General features: G+C 39.6%; 1 protein-coding gene across 4 annotated transcripts in view; it reads right to left on the bottom strand.

Annotated features, from left to right (window-relative positions):
- Window positions 1-114: 114 nt before the first annotated feature.
- The window catches only part of SLC26A5 (solute carrier family 26 member 5), a 56501-nt gene continuing 42169 nt past the window's right edge, over window positions 115-14446 (bottom strand). For 3 of the 4 annotated variants that reach the window (XM_079931710.1, XM_079931712.1, XM_079931713.1), the window contains 6 exons: window positions 10912-10981; window positions 9449-9541; window positions 8614-8721; window positions 7536-7736; window positions 6875-6929; window positions 2070-5656 (listed from right to left, as the gene is read on the bottom strand). In XM_079931710.1, the coding sequence (XP_079787836.1) occupies window positions 5472-5656; window positions 6875-6929; window positions 7536-7736; window positions 8614-8721; window positions 9449-9541; window positions 10912-10981 (712 nt within the window). In that variant the 3' untranslated portion in view covers window positions 2070-5471. Of the gene's footprint in view, window positions 295-2069; window positions 5657-6874; window positions 6930-7535; window positions 7737-8613; window positions 8722-9448; window positions 9542-10911; window positions 10982-14446 lie in introns of those variants that run through there. The other variant, XM_079931711.1, reaches the window with a different exon arrangement.

Genomic DNA, 14446 nt, shown 5'->3' with positions numbered 1-14446 from the left:
TGCTACCATTTTTAAAGGTTCCAAATTGTGAAGTGCTTGCTTTGACCACATATGTTCTAGGCATATGCTGGTTGAGTGCTGTACATACATTATCTCATTTTATCTTCCCATCTGCCCAGTGACGTGGATTTAACAGATGCAGAATTTTCCTACCTCGTTTCCTTGTAGCAGAGCTGGGATTCAAGTCCAAGTTTGACAGCTCCATCGCCGATGTCCCCATCCATTATGCTCTTCTGCCCTCATCACAATGGCCCATCCAGGCATATGATCACATGTGTTTCGACAGGTTTTTTCCTACAACGTTGAATAAAGCAGCTTTGGCTAAACTATGTTTAAAGTGTAGGAAGCATCTGATGTAATGTGTTTTGCTTTGCCATTTGAGTTGATTTCAAATTAATCAAGAAGAACTGTTGATTTTAATGACTAGCGAAGTAGTAAAGCAAAAAGAAAAACATACACATAAATAATCTCATTTAGAAAATCCGGAATTGGCTTTATACAGAAAAGTACTTATTTTCATTTTATAAATTAATGGTTTAATGGTTTATTAAACCATTATAATTTAATGGTTTAAAATTTCAGTAAAGCTCCCGTTAGACTTCAGGTCTATAGTGAGGTACTTCTAAAATAAAAGTTTTTATTAGAATCTTAAACAAAGCTCTTTAAAATGATTTCTTGTACAGCCACCACCAAATTCCCTCCCCTCTTCCACAATTACCCCTTCCAGGCCCCTGCCAAACACTGAGACCCAAACACAATAAAGAATATTTTTATTGTAGTTCAGTATTCACAAGTAATGCAAAATAATGAGAGATGGATACATTTTAACTCACAAAAGAAAAAGTTGACAACATAGAAAATGCTGTGTTCCACTGAAATATTTAAAATATGAAAATTTTAAAGCAGAATAAAGCTGTTCACTCAAAATCCAACCAACATCCTTTCTTTCTCTTCATTTTTGTGAACTTGATGAGAAGATTTTTTTTCTAATCCTGCCCTAGTCTTTCATGAGGTATGAAAGCGAACCATTTCCAGGTTATGCTGATAAGTGAATGACTAAAGATGTATGTTTTTGTGCTGTTTTGATCAATGTAAGCATTTAGAACACACTCCTTCAAGTCTTACCACTTGTTCATATTGCCACATACATCAGATGCACCAACGTGAGACAACTCAAGTTGGTTATGTGGTGCTCACTCAGGCCTAACATGTCATAGGCTGTGAATAATCTTGACATCTCAGTTTCATGATGAAAATCTAACTGGCCACACATCAAATCAATGCACAATGAATTATCTGAAAAATCGGGGTGTTTCTACCCAGGCATATGTATGCAGATAGCATCAATGCTATCTAGATTAGCATGTTTGTACCCCATTTAAAAAGAAAATATACACATTCACTGGTAACTCCCTCCACCTAAAATATGTATGTGTGCATAAACACGTGTATATGTGTGTGTACAGACATACATGTTTACACATATTAGCGTGCTGATAAATCAATACAAAGGGTTTATGACTTCAGAAAAATACTGTAGCGATCTTTTAAAAAAAACTTTTAAAAAACATTTTAAAAATGTGATTAGATTTATAAAATTTAATTTTCACAAAGCTCAGGTTCATCTGTTACATAAAGCTGAAATGCTATACACCAGTACAATGAAAACCCTGGTAAGCCTTTTTTAAAGGCAAAGTGGGTTTTTGAGATGCTCAAACTTGTTTAAATCCAAGTCAGTAAGCAGGCAGGTTACCTGGTGCAGTCCTGGCTTTTGAACGTTTTGCTGCTGGGATTTGAGGGGTTTCAAAACCACCGCACACATTTTGGTTAGCTATATGTTTGGAGAATTAGATAACACTTTTATCAGTCCTCAAACCAACTTTTATCAGCACTCAATCCATGTTATCAAGAATCTACACACTGAATCCTAAAAGCATTGCTGAAAAAAGACCAAAAGCATTTCTGCACTCACTAAAGCACACAGGCTCATACCAAGGAACTTGTGTTTGATTTTAGAATTTGAATTAATTAAAGGGGCAGACATAATAAAGTCGTCTTCACCACATACACTTCCTTCCCTCAGCCCCACACAAAGGTACCCCCTCGCCCCCCACTCCCCAAACAGGACAACACACCCACCCACTCTGGGGCAGATTCCCTGGGTTTGCTACCCTCTCCACACACTGGAGGGCAGTCTCATTTTCTCAACATGTACCTTGGGAGGCAGACACCTCCTTTCTCTGTTAAACAGGTAAGGATACAGGATCAAACCACATGGATATTTTAGATGTTACCTGAAAACTACAAAATGCTTCTCCCAGAGCCTGCAGAGGATTCATACCCTTCACTGTTTCTCTGAGTCCCACTGCAGATGAGATTGGCATTGGGATCCCTCTCAGCTGCCATATGATTGTACAGTCAGCGTCTATGACCTGAATGAGGAGTTTCCTGGGCCCTGGTTCAAAACTGTTTGCAAACATATTCCATCCGGTCATGAGACACAGAACAACCATGGTCATGTTGCACAGGATTTGAGAAAGACAACATCACTATAGGGGGCCTTCCTGGAAATAGGGCTTTCCCATATTTCCATAAAATAAGCCTAGTCTAGTCCCTATATCCATCAGTGTGGATTATGCCCTTTTGGATAGGGCAGTTAAGAATCTGAATTTGAACCAGGGCTGAAAAACATAGAAAGGTATATACTAGCAGATTTTAAGGTCCGGAAAGAAGGAGGTAGAGACAAAACTTGATTGTAAGTAAAAGAATTCAGGAAATTTCCCACCGTATGAAATAACTCTAAGTAAAACATTCCAAAATATTTACATATAGATAGAATACATTTTGAAATACATTCTTATGATATCAGAGGCATGCCAAAACAAAAACATATTACCCCTCAGTAAGACTTAAATGCTTTTTATGTACATGGTAGAATTCTATTCAAAATAGGTTAAAAATTAAAGGACAGAAAAGTTAAATACAAATTTGTAAGCTACAGACAAGTACTTTTTTTGTATACTGCTTTCAATCTATCAATAACCAGGACTTGAATATCTGCTGTGTGTAAAGCATTTATTGAAGACTGGTGCTAAAGATTATGCAATAAAATATTTTATAATATTGTTTAAAATCCTTAAGTTCTACTTTAATGGCTGAAACGATACAAGCCCTTTTATAAAAGTTTCTAGTACAAGCTGAGGTCCTATAACTACATGCTCTTTCAGAAGGCAGTCTGTATCAGAATGCAGATGTATCTGATGATTGCAAAGGAAATAACTGACTGCAAATCTAATTTCACTCTAGATCTAGATAAAGTATTGATTAGAAAGGGGCGGGGGTCTACTCTGAATTAAATTAGTAAAGTCACTGAGAAACTTGATAAGACTTAAAGCAAACAAGCCATAGGGTTTGGTTTGGACTAGACCCATGCTAACCTACTTCTTTCCTGATGCACTTTTCCCCTGGAAGTGTTTTCTTCATGAAAACTAAAACAAGGAGTCAATAAGGAAACATGTAAAACAAAAACAAAAACAACTATTAGCAGGAAATCTTAGCAGATGAGGCTTTAGGCAGGTTGGCTAATACTTGTGCTGTGATTTGGAGTGAGCAGGTGGTTAGAATTACAGGAGCAGGAACTTCTGATGACAAACTGGCTTAAAGGTCTCCCTACTCCTTTTGAACAACTGTAGAGAAAATGCTTCAAACAGCATTTTACTCACTCATCGGCTTAAAACTGAGTTTGATGAAGAATTAACTAACTCTGTGGATTCAGAAGGAAGGTATTAAATTATACCCAGGAGTCAGTTTTCTAAAATATGTGGTAAATCAGTTTTAGCAACAACAAAACTTCTAGGGCCTCCTACTGGCCACAGGTGTGACAATTTGAACACCAAAAAGAATAACTATAATGCACTGAAACACATTAAAACTACAACAATTCATGAGTGTATAATTACACGAAAAAGGAAAAATCAAAAAGAACCTAATTCGTCACCATCTATTAAACCAACTCCTTACTTTGAAGTTGATAACTAAATGGAAAAAAAAAAATTTAACCTGCCCTTCCAGTAAGAACTATATTTAAGGATGACTAAATAATTCAAGTTGAGGGAAAGCTGTAGTTTACACGGAAACACCAATTGATAAATGCAGAAGAAATGAAAGAATTGGAAAAGAAAATTCACACACCTTAATAAAATTGCTGCTTTAGGCAAGGATTAACACTAGACGTTAAAACCTCTGGGTGAACGGCTAATGGAGAACTGGGCATTCATTCAGTGCCAAAGGAACACCATACAGATAACTCACTAGTCACAAAGGAGAAAATATAATTGGGGGATTGGTTGTCATATTAATCCAAGTGATTTATTTTAGCATCATTAATGGTAGGTCAACTAGATATTACTTGTTTTCTGTTGTGATGCGATTTGAAGCACGTGCCTCATCTATGCACGTATCTCATCTAGCAAGAAATGTTTTATTCAAATTCATGAAGCCTTTAGTTAGACATAACTTCTAGATCACAGGTAGTTCAGGAAATAAAGGGACAAACTAAATAACACCTTGAAAAAGCGAGTGGACACACTCACAAGATGGGATTCTACAGGACAACTGCCCCAACTCCCTTTAACAAGTTAATGTCATCAAAAAAGGGACAGTGCTAGATTAAGAGGGGACATGACCATTTGTAGTGTAAGGTCACAGAATGAATACTAGTTTGGATAAACCAACTACAACTGTGGAGACAATTGGGGAAGTTTGAATATGGTCTGAGGTAAACATGTTCTAGAATGAGAAAGCAAAGATGGATGACTGAAAAGAACAGGTCACAGAACACTATGTAGAGTATGATCTTATTTTGGTTAAAAGATGTAAATATATATGGATAGAAAAAGATCTGGAAGGACATGCATTAAGGTGTTAGCAATAATCTTTGCTGGTAATGTAATGTTTTTCTTATTTTTGCTTGTCTATATTTTCTAATTTTCTGCAATGTACCTACATTGCTTCTGTAACAATAAATGGTTATTTTAAAAGAAGAACTTCTAGAAAATTGTGGGTTTGCCTCCTCTGTGAGATAACTGATTACAGAAAGTCTGTAGATCAACAAGTACAAAAGCAAAGAACTACTACCCATCTGGTGACAGGGTATCTGATTTGTGGATAAAGTACTTAAATAAATTCTTTAAGTTCACAAAGATAATACTAAAGAGTAACAGAAATGTCACTACACAATAAATGCAGGCAAGAGGCTAATAATATCTTTGAAATAGTCAATTAAAAAAATACAAGTAAGATACATCTTGCTATGCGTCATTCACCCTCCAAATCAAGCCTTGTATTTACTAGTATTTACCTACTACTAGTATTTACCCTTAGGAAAAAAACATTTAGTGTCTACTATTTAAAGTGTGTAGGTTAGTAATTTCACGAGAAGCTCATACCCCATCGCAGGCTGAGCTCCTCGTCTAAGCTTCCGGAGTGGCGTTGGGCTCAGAGTCCTCCTGGGGAGGAGCAGCCGTGGCCTCCTGTTCGGCAAGTGCCTCTCGAACTTGGCTGCCTAAGACTGCATCGTGAATGCTGTGGAACAGCAGATCCAGTAAGGCAGGATTTTCAAAGAATTGATTTTGAGTGAGGTCACTCACGACTTGTGCTATAAAAGAAGAAGGGAAAATTAGCCCAGGGACTTCCCTGGTGGTCCAGTGGTAAGACTCCACCTTCCAATACAGGGGACGTGGTTCAATCCCTGGTCGGGGAACTAAGATCCCACATGCCGTGGGGTAACTAAGCCCGCCCACCAGAACTACTGAGCTGGCGCGCCTCAGCTAGAGAGCCCGGGTGCCACAAACTACGGAGCCCACGTGCCCTGGAGCCTGCGCGCCACAACTAGAGAGAAAACCTGCACGCCACAACTAGAGAGAAGCCTGTGCGCCGCAATGAAAGATCCCGCATGCCTCAACAAAGATCCTGCAACTAAGACCTGATGCAGCCAAGAAAAAATAAAATAAATCAGTAAATAATAAATTAAAAAAAAGAAAATTAGCCCACACTCTGGGTGTCAGTCTTAAACATTAAAAAAGTAACACTTTCATATAGTTTAAATATTAAAATGATATAATAAAAATTATTTTTTACCATACATGGTATTATTCTATGGTGTAAATGTACCCTAGTTTATTTAACTGGTCCCTTTTGACAATTAAATATTTTCTAGTGTTTTGTTCTTAGAGACAGTACTATGATCATTAACCATGTACATGTGTTATTTTGAATGTGTGTAGCATACTGTTGGATTTGCTGGGTTAAAGGTAAATGCATTTGTAATTTTGAAAGAAAATGCCTGTCTGCCCTCCACAGAGGCTGCTCCAGTTTGCACTCCCACCAGCAATGTCTGAGGGTTCCTGTTGCCCCACAGTGAGCCTACAGAGCCTGCTGTCAAACATTTTCAGTTTTTGCTGTTTTGGTAGGTGAAAAGTGATGCCTTTATGTGAATTTCATTTTCAAGCACTGTTTTAGCCAAAATTTATATTAAAACAAAAAGAGCAGGCATTGTCTGGAAAAATCTAAATGATTTTATATAACTATGCTTATGGCAGCCATTACACAAATAATTACTAAAAAATATACCAGCCCTGAACAATGGTTTATTAGCTCCTTTCCTCCAACTCCCGTGCAGGAGGCCTACCACCAAGTAACCCAGGGATGTGAGTGCTGTAAGTGGCAAATTTCAAAGCTAGCTTTAGATTTTCGGAATAATTTTCATTTTCACCTAAAACTAAAATTAAGGGAAAATACTTCCAAATGCAGTTATTTAAAAAACAGAAACAAAACCAAAATGTTAAAACTTCTCCCATTCTAAAAGTGTACTCACCACTGCATCCTGCTAAATACACATAAATGCCGACATCTCCATATTCCTTTACAATCTGTAATAATGTTGAAATAAAGTTTAATTTCTCTTGACTCTGTGAAGTGCAAGTTTCTTTCTACCAATACGTATTTAGTGATATAAGATGCTCTGGTTCATTCACTTGAGCTACTCCACTTCAATAATTATGCATTTTGAACTAATCATTTAAAAATCTGTATTTTGTTTGATTTTTATATCAACAGTGATAATCTGGAACATCAAAGAATTCTTATCAAATTTTATTCAAGTGTAATAAAGGTATTATGGTAATGGTTTTTAAAAGAATCTTCTCGAAGAGGTATATACTGTAATATTTACAGATTATATGATGAGCGGGATGTGCTTCAAAATAAGAGAAGGTGAAAATGGTTGTGGGGATAAATGAAACAAAATTGACCATGAACTGATAATAGTTGAATCTGAGTGATAGTTACACGGGGGTTCATTACACTCTGCTCTTTATTTTGTATATTTTCGATATATTCCACAATCAAAAGTTGAAAAACAAAAACAACAACAAAATTTTGAGAGTTGAAAAAGGACCCTAGTTCAATTCTCTGATTTTACTGATGGTGATACTGGGCACAGAGATACTAAAAGACTTGTTAAAGATGATGCTTACCCCTGCCAGAGTTTTTACACCAACGGAATCCATAAAATTGACTTGAGTAAAATCCAGAATGATGGTGTGGACGTTATCCCCTGGGGGCATAAATCTTTGCAGTTCCTCAGGAAGTGTGCTCTTGGTGACTATTGGGGGATATTTTATTTCATCCTCCTCTTCCTCAGGCTTGGTGCCATCTTCTGCATCTACTTCTGCATCCTATGTTAAAAATCAAACCAAACCAGAGTACTATGAACAACTCATATTTTGGTTCTGAGAAAGATTTATGAGGGACAAATTAGTCCTCATATGCTCAAGTTTCTGACTATACCAGACCATTTCCAAAATATTTGCTATATCCTAGCCCTGTAATATGACAAAAAAGGATATATACACAATATTCAGTTTTAGCTGTTTCTTTTTTTCTTCCTCCTCTTCCTCTTTTTCTTTTGTCCAATGAAATCCACTCTCTTTAGTCATCATATACATTTTCCCCTAACTTCTAAAATAGTCCCATTAACTTCAACATGACAGACCACAGACCACAGACAAAAACCAGTCTTTGAGGTTTTTTTACTAACAGCTGAATGAATCTCTGACAAAGTAATAATGGTAACATTTATTAAGGTACTGTGTGATTTCTATTTTTTAAAACCATGTTTTCCTGGGCTCCTATCACTACTTATTTCAGAAGCATTCTCATAACTGACCTTACCATGTATCTTTAATATACAAAGGATACTTAGCTTGTTTCTAAGCTTTCCTACTTTAGGGACTTGATGCTGTGTTAAAACTTCAATCATGGGGCTTCCCTGGTGGCGCAGTGGTTGGGAGTCCGCCTGCCCATGCAGGGGACACAGGTTCATGCCCCGGTCCGGGAAGGTCCCACATGCCGCAGAGCGGCTGGGCCCGTGAGCCATGGCCGCTGAGCCTGCGCGTCCGGAGCCTGTGCTCCGCAATGGGAGAGGCCACAACAGCGAGAGGCCCGCGTACCGCAAAAACAAAACAAAACAAAAAAAACCTTCAATCATGAATAAAGGTGGGGGGCACTGCAGATCAAGAGACAAGGGAAAGTTACAATGAAGGGATCACTCACCACTTTGACGACGGTTGCATTGGCCATGTTGGCATTTCCAACTTCCTTAGCATACTTCTTCATGGCCTTTCTTCTTGCTCCCAATATGAAGGCTGGGTTCACTCCAGTCTTTACAGAAAGGCAATATATGCAAAAATAACTTCTTGGCTCCCAGAAACCCACCCAAAGCAATTAATCTTCAAATCTCTCCATCTGACTGTTTTCTATGCCTAATTATCACCATAACCCTTGCTCTATCTTTCCCTCAGATGCCCTGAACTGGGTTATCCCTCGTTAAAAGAACAGTAGTAACTTTTCTTATTCTTGGTCTTGATTCAAGACAACCAGAAGCTAAATATTAAAGAGAATTTTAAAGTAGTATTTTTCAAACTTAGATCTCTCAGAGACTCTGTGGGTTGACTGGAAGGTTTTCCTCCTTGCTGGAGAGTGTGGGGTGGAGTCCTAATCATGATCAAAGGAACCCAAGAATAAGAAATTTAAAATTAGTTCTTCGCTTTTTTTAAAAAAATTATTTTTGAATAGGTAATACATGCATATGATAAAAGAGAATGAATAGCGGTGTTGGTTACACAACAATGCAAATGTACTTAATTCCATCCACTGACTTGTATAGTTCCAAATGGTTAAAATGATAAATTTTAAGTTATGTAAAGAAAAATAAAACAAAAAAGATAAATTTTAAGTTATGTATATTATACCACAATTTAAAAAATAGAGGCGGAGAAAAACAAATAGTATAAAAGGTATACCAAGACATTTAAGTGACCCCCCCCATGCCTATCAATCCTCAGATTCCCTGCTCAGAAATAATCACCCTTAGTTTCTTGTGACTCACCTTTCTTTTTAATGCACTGCTGTATAAGTCACTATTTGCATAATAAATTGGGGCATTTATTTGGAATATTTTTATTCCAGGAACTTCTTTCACCTGAGAAATAAAATGTTAGTGAATTTAATATATGGAAATATTTCAGAATCGAAACAGCAATTGCCTCCCTCTTCTAACTTGAAAATTAATACAGAAGTTGCTAAGGGCCCTCTGACAGTGTTTAAATAAAATAATGTCACTCTAGCTGACCTACTCATGCTCTGGAGAAATGCGTGCTGAGCAGAACGCCTTTAAGAATGCACACCTTTTCATTTCTTTTAAAAGTCTTTCTTTGTTTCATTTTTACCATAAGGTACAAAGAAGAAACTGAAATATTAAAAAAAAAAAGAAGTGGGTAGGAAAGGCGAAGCTGCCACTCAGACTGTGACAAGCAGCCGAATAAAATGAACAGCGGCTGATACTGGTTGATTCACAGAACGTAGGCAGGAGTGAAAATGGACCCAAGTGAAACAGAGTGAAAATTTTATCAAGAAGCCTCATGGGGCTTCCCTGGTGGCACAGTGGTGAAGAGTCTGCCTGCCGATGCAGGGGACACGGGTTCGTGCCCCGGTCTGGGAAGATCCCACATGCCGCGGAGTGGCTGGGCCCGTGAGCCATGGCCGCTGAGCCTGTGCGTCCGGAGCCTGTGCTCCGCAACGGGAGAGGCCACAAACAGTGAGAGGCCCGCGTACCACAAAAAAAAAAAAAAAAAAAAAGAAGCAGGAGGGCTTCCCTGGTGGTGCAGTGGTTAAGAATCCGCCTGCCAATGCAGGGGACGTGGGTTGGATTCCCGGTCCGGGAAGATCCCACATGCCGCAGAGCAACTAAGCCCATGTGCCGCAACTACTGAGCCTGCGCTCTAGAACCCGTGAGCCACAACTACTGAAGCCCGTGCGCCTAGAGCCCGTGCTCTGCGACAAGAAGCCACCACAATGAGAAGCCCGTGCACTGCCAACAAAGACCCAATGTGGCCAAAAATAAATAAAATAGAACAGAAAAATTTATATATTAAGAAAGTGAAGCAGGAAAAAAAATGAAGCGGGAGAATTCCACAGCCCCACCACCTACATTTTACACTGCTAATACTAGTATTTTACCACCAGTTTACACTCATCAGAAGGAAATCATGCCCATACAGACCACCCTGGCAAACAGTCTCAGTATTTTGTAAACATATACTTTAAGTCCAAGAATATATGTTTATCCTCATTAAAAAAGGAGGAAAAATAAATATTAGGAGGTTGTGTAACTGATGTGTAGTATAACTGTAAAACTGAATCCAGACAGTAAACTGAAGTTCAGGCTTTTCGCTTTGACCACCACACCTCCCTGCTCTCCACCCCACTCTTTGTCCTAAGTAAAAATAATATCTAGTTGGCCAGTCACATCACATGCTTACAACCATTTAAAATGATAGAAAAAGGTCCTACCTCCTCATACGCATCTATGTCAATGTACACATCAGTGTCAGGAAGCTGCCCAAGGACTATGTAGCTCGGACTGAAGACAGAGAAGGAGCGTGTTAAAATACCAACGTGCTGATGCGCAGGACTTGACGGAAACACGAGGTTCTGCACGTGGGATTTGCTAGTGACTTCAGGGATACTTGATCCTTTTATGGTGCCTTTTCAGAAGGGCTCCACATATATTCACATTCCCAGTGCCATTCCAAGCCTAACACACCCCACACACATCCCCAAGACGTACGCTATATACACACACAACACATACACCTCACAACACACAGAGCCCACACACACAGCACATACGCACACCACGTACATACCCACACCACGTACATACCCACTACATAACACTACACACACATCCTGTACATACCATCCAGATAGCACACACACAACCTGATCAAGACAAAAGACTCAGGCATCTAAAGATGGGGGCAAAAATGAATTGTGCAGAGTTCAAACCATGCCAGGGACATGTGTAACTCGATCTCATGTTACTGGGTAGATAGAATTACCTTCCTGTTTTAATTCTAAAGCAGGAGAGGGGATTTTCATTTTGTCTCTAATAAGAGTCTCTGACTCATGGAGCAGTGGGCGGGGGGTTAGTCAACAGAAGGTGTGGGGAGAAAAAAATCTCAAATCAGCATAGAAAGTTTTCTGAAGGCTGGTGTGAATAGATTTTAAACATTATTTTTTAAAAGCACAAATTCCGAATTCTTTTTATAGGACAGTCTGGCTCAAATTAGATACTGAAATGATGACAGGTACTACTTCTTAAGCACCTGATATTACCTTATTATAGCCCATGAAAAATCCTACTGGGCTTATTTCTGCCGTCATGTGGAAGAGAAACTGAAGTCCAGTGGGGTTAGGTGAGCTGTTCAAGGTCAGAGAGCTTGGCAGAGTCAGAATATGGCTCAAGGTCTTGTACGGACATTCCATGGTCTCGTTACTATGCTCTGGTGTTCTCAGCGCATATGTGCAAGTGCTTTGTGAGTTAGAATCTACAGCAGAAATGTCAGGGGTTTTTCTAGGTGGATTCCTTCAACAAGCATTCAGAGAACACACACTATATGCTGGTACTGGGCTCCAGGAACCTCGTGTACACAACCAAGGTGCTCACAGTCTAGTGATGTCTGTGGACAAATATAACACCGACTGATACTGGAGATGAGAGGCAAGGTTCTCAGTTGAGTTCCCAATTATGAGAAAACCTTCCATACGAGACTCGAAATGTTGTCCACATGTTGCAATCTAGTGCCAGCGGGCGGAGGTGAGTGAGGGGTGGACACGGGGACCACACAAGTACACAAGTAACGGCAAGACTTGTGAGGTGCTGGAGGACCACAATGCTGCTGTGGGCGCACAGGGGAGTTGGGATCTCTCTGGCTGGGTGAGCGGGGTCTAAACTTACGTGGATTTCAACAGGCAGATGAGGAAAAGGCCTTCCTGACCAGCTGGAGCGCTCTGGAATCCCACTTCCTCAGGTCTAAATACTCCCTGTTTCTTCCCTAATCACCCCAGGAGCAAGAAAGTCTCTCTTTATGAACTCTGATGGGGTTTTATTTGGCCATCTCTTATGCTTATTATCACTTGTACCTTGCTTACACTTAACTGAAGCACTTACAACTGTGTGTTCCAATTTCTTGAAGATGGATTATAAAATGCTGATTAAGAGTTAGCCTCTGGATTCACAAAAACTCATATTTGAATCATCGCCTACCACTTGCTGTGTGATCGAAGTTACTCAATCGATCTAGGCCTCAGTTTCCCCATCTGTGAAACGGGGATGCTAACAGTCATTGGGCTGGAAGGATGAATGACATAAAGCGTGGACCTTGGCACACAGCCAGGCACATAACTAACTACGATAATTTAGTGCCACCATTACTTCATTATCATGATTAGCATCATCATTATGTATCTGTCATCCTTAGGAGAGTGCAGCCTTTTTGAAGGGAAGGACTATGTTTTATTTACTGCAATATCCCTAGAGTCTAGTATCTCCCTGGGAACCTAGTAGTCCCTCCAAAAAGACTGTCCAATTAAGATTATAAGATTATAATTATTCTAATATGTTTTGCCCCCGCTTGGGGGCAAAAACTGAATTTCCGTCACATTTATAGCATCACCCACAGCGCCTGCATGGAGGAGGCATAAGGAACTATTTGTTGATGAACTGATTGTCCCTTGACCATGTGGGCTTTGAGGGAATCTGGGTGTTTGGAAGACAAGCAAAGCCACTGAAGCACCAGCCCTCTCTGGACAGCACGGCCTAATTACAGAGAAAGAAGCAGCTGAAAATAAACACGTAGCCTTGGTACTGGCTCCCCAGACTCTAACCTACAAAGACCCAGCACAATCACCAACAGGGACAGAACATTAAAAACGAACTTTAGTTAATTATTTGGGGGAGAAAAATAAGCAGAGCATTTAAAAAACAACCTGCCTAACTTTAAAATTTATGATAAGAAATCATAAACTATTATTTGGGTAAAAAAAACCACCAAAAAGTGAAAAAAAAGTCTCCAATTCTATACCATGGCTTGTTAAAGGATACAGATATTTTTAAACCATGATGTTCACTAAAGCTCTGAGAGAAAGAACTCTTGCATGTACTAATAATGCTCGTACAAAAACGGGGGGGAGGGCTTCCCTGGTGGCGCGGTGGCTGAGAGTCTGCCTGCCGATGCAGGGGACATGGGTTCGTGCCCCGGTCCGGGAAGATCCCACATGCTGCAGAGCGGCTGGGCCCGTGAGCCATGGCCGCTGAGCCTGCGCGTGCGGAACCTGTGCTCCGCAACAGGAGAGGCCACAACAGTGAGAGGCCTGCGTACCGCAGAAAAAAAGACCCAAAAACCAAAAACAAACAAACAAAAACGGGGGGGAGGGTGAACTTCTTTTACATAAAAGTGGGTGACAGGGTAGAGTTTGTTATTAAAAACAGTGTAATTTTTGAGTTTAGATTCCACATTTCCCTCTATGTCGTTTCTGAAGAGGAAAATGCTCATTTCCTACGCTGTAGAGTGGGAAGCATCCCATCATTTCCATCTAGCAGCCCTTCAACATACCACAATCAAAACTTTAAGAACTATCGTGTGATTTGCAACTACAGGCAAAAACAGACTAACCTCATTTTCATTCCACCCGTGTTAAATTTGTTGCGTGCATAGGATGTGTCAGGCACCGTGCTAGGCTCTTCATGTGCATTATTCTCATTTGAACCTTGCTGTGACTCTTTGAGGCAGCAGGTAAGAGTCTCATTTTATAGAGGCAGAGACGGAGGCTCCAAGAGGTCACGTAAAATCACAGAGCTTATACAGAGTGTGCAGCCAGGACTTGAACCTAAGGTTGTCTGACTCCAAAGTCAGACTATTTGAAAACATAATGTTTCCTTTTTTTTTCTTTATAGTGATTTATTTATTTATCATGAACAGAGTATTTTTTTAAAGTTATTTTATACCTTCCCCATTGGGCTCAGCTTCGTACTAGAAGAAGA

This window comes from Stenella coeruleoalba (genome assembly GCF_951394435.1).
Source record: "Stenella coeruleoalba genome assembly, chromosome: 9".
Lineage (NCBI taxonomy): Eukaryota > Metazoa > Chordata > Mammalia > Artiodactyla > Delphinidae > Stenella > Stenella coeruleoalba.
The sequence above is the reverse complement of the archived record's forward strand: the minus strand, read 5'-3'. Positions and strand labels throughout refer to the sequence as shown.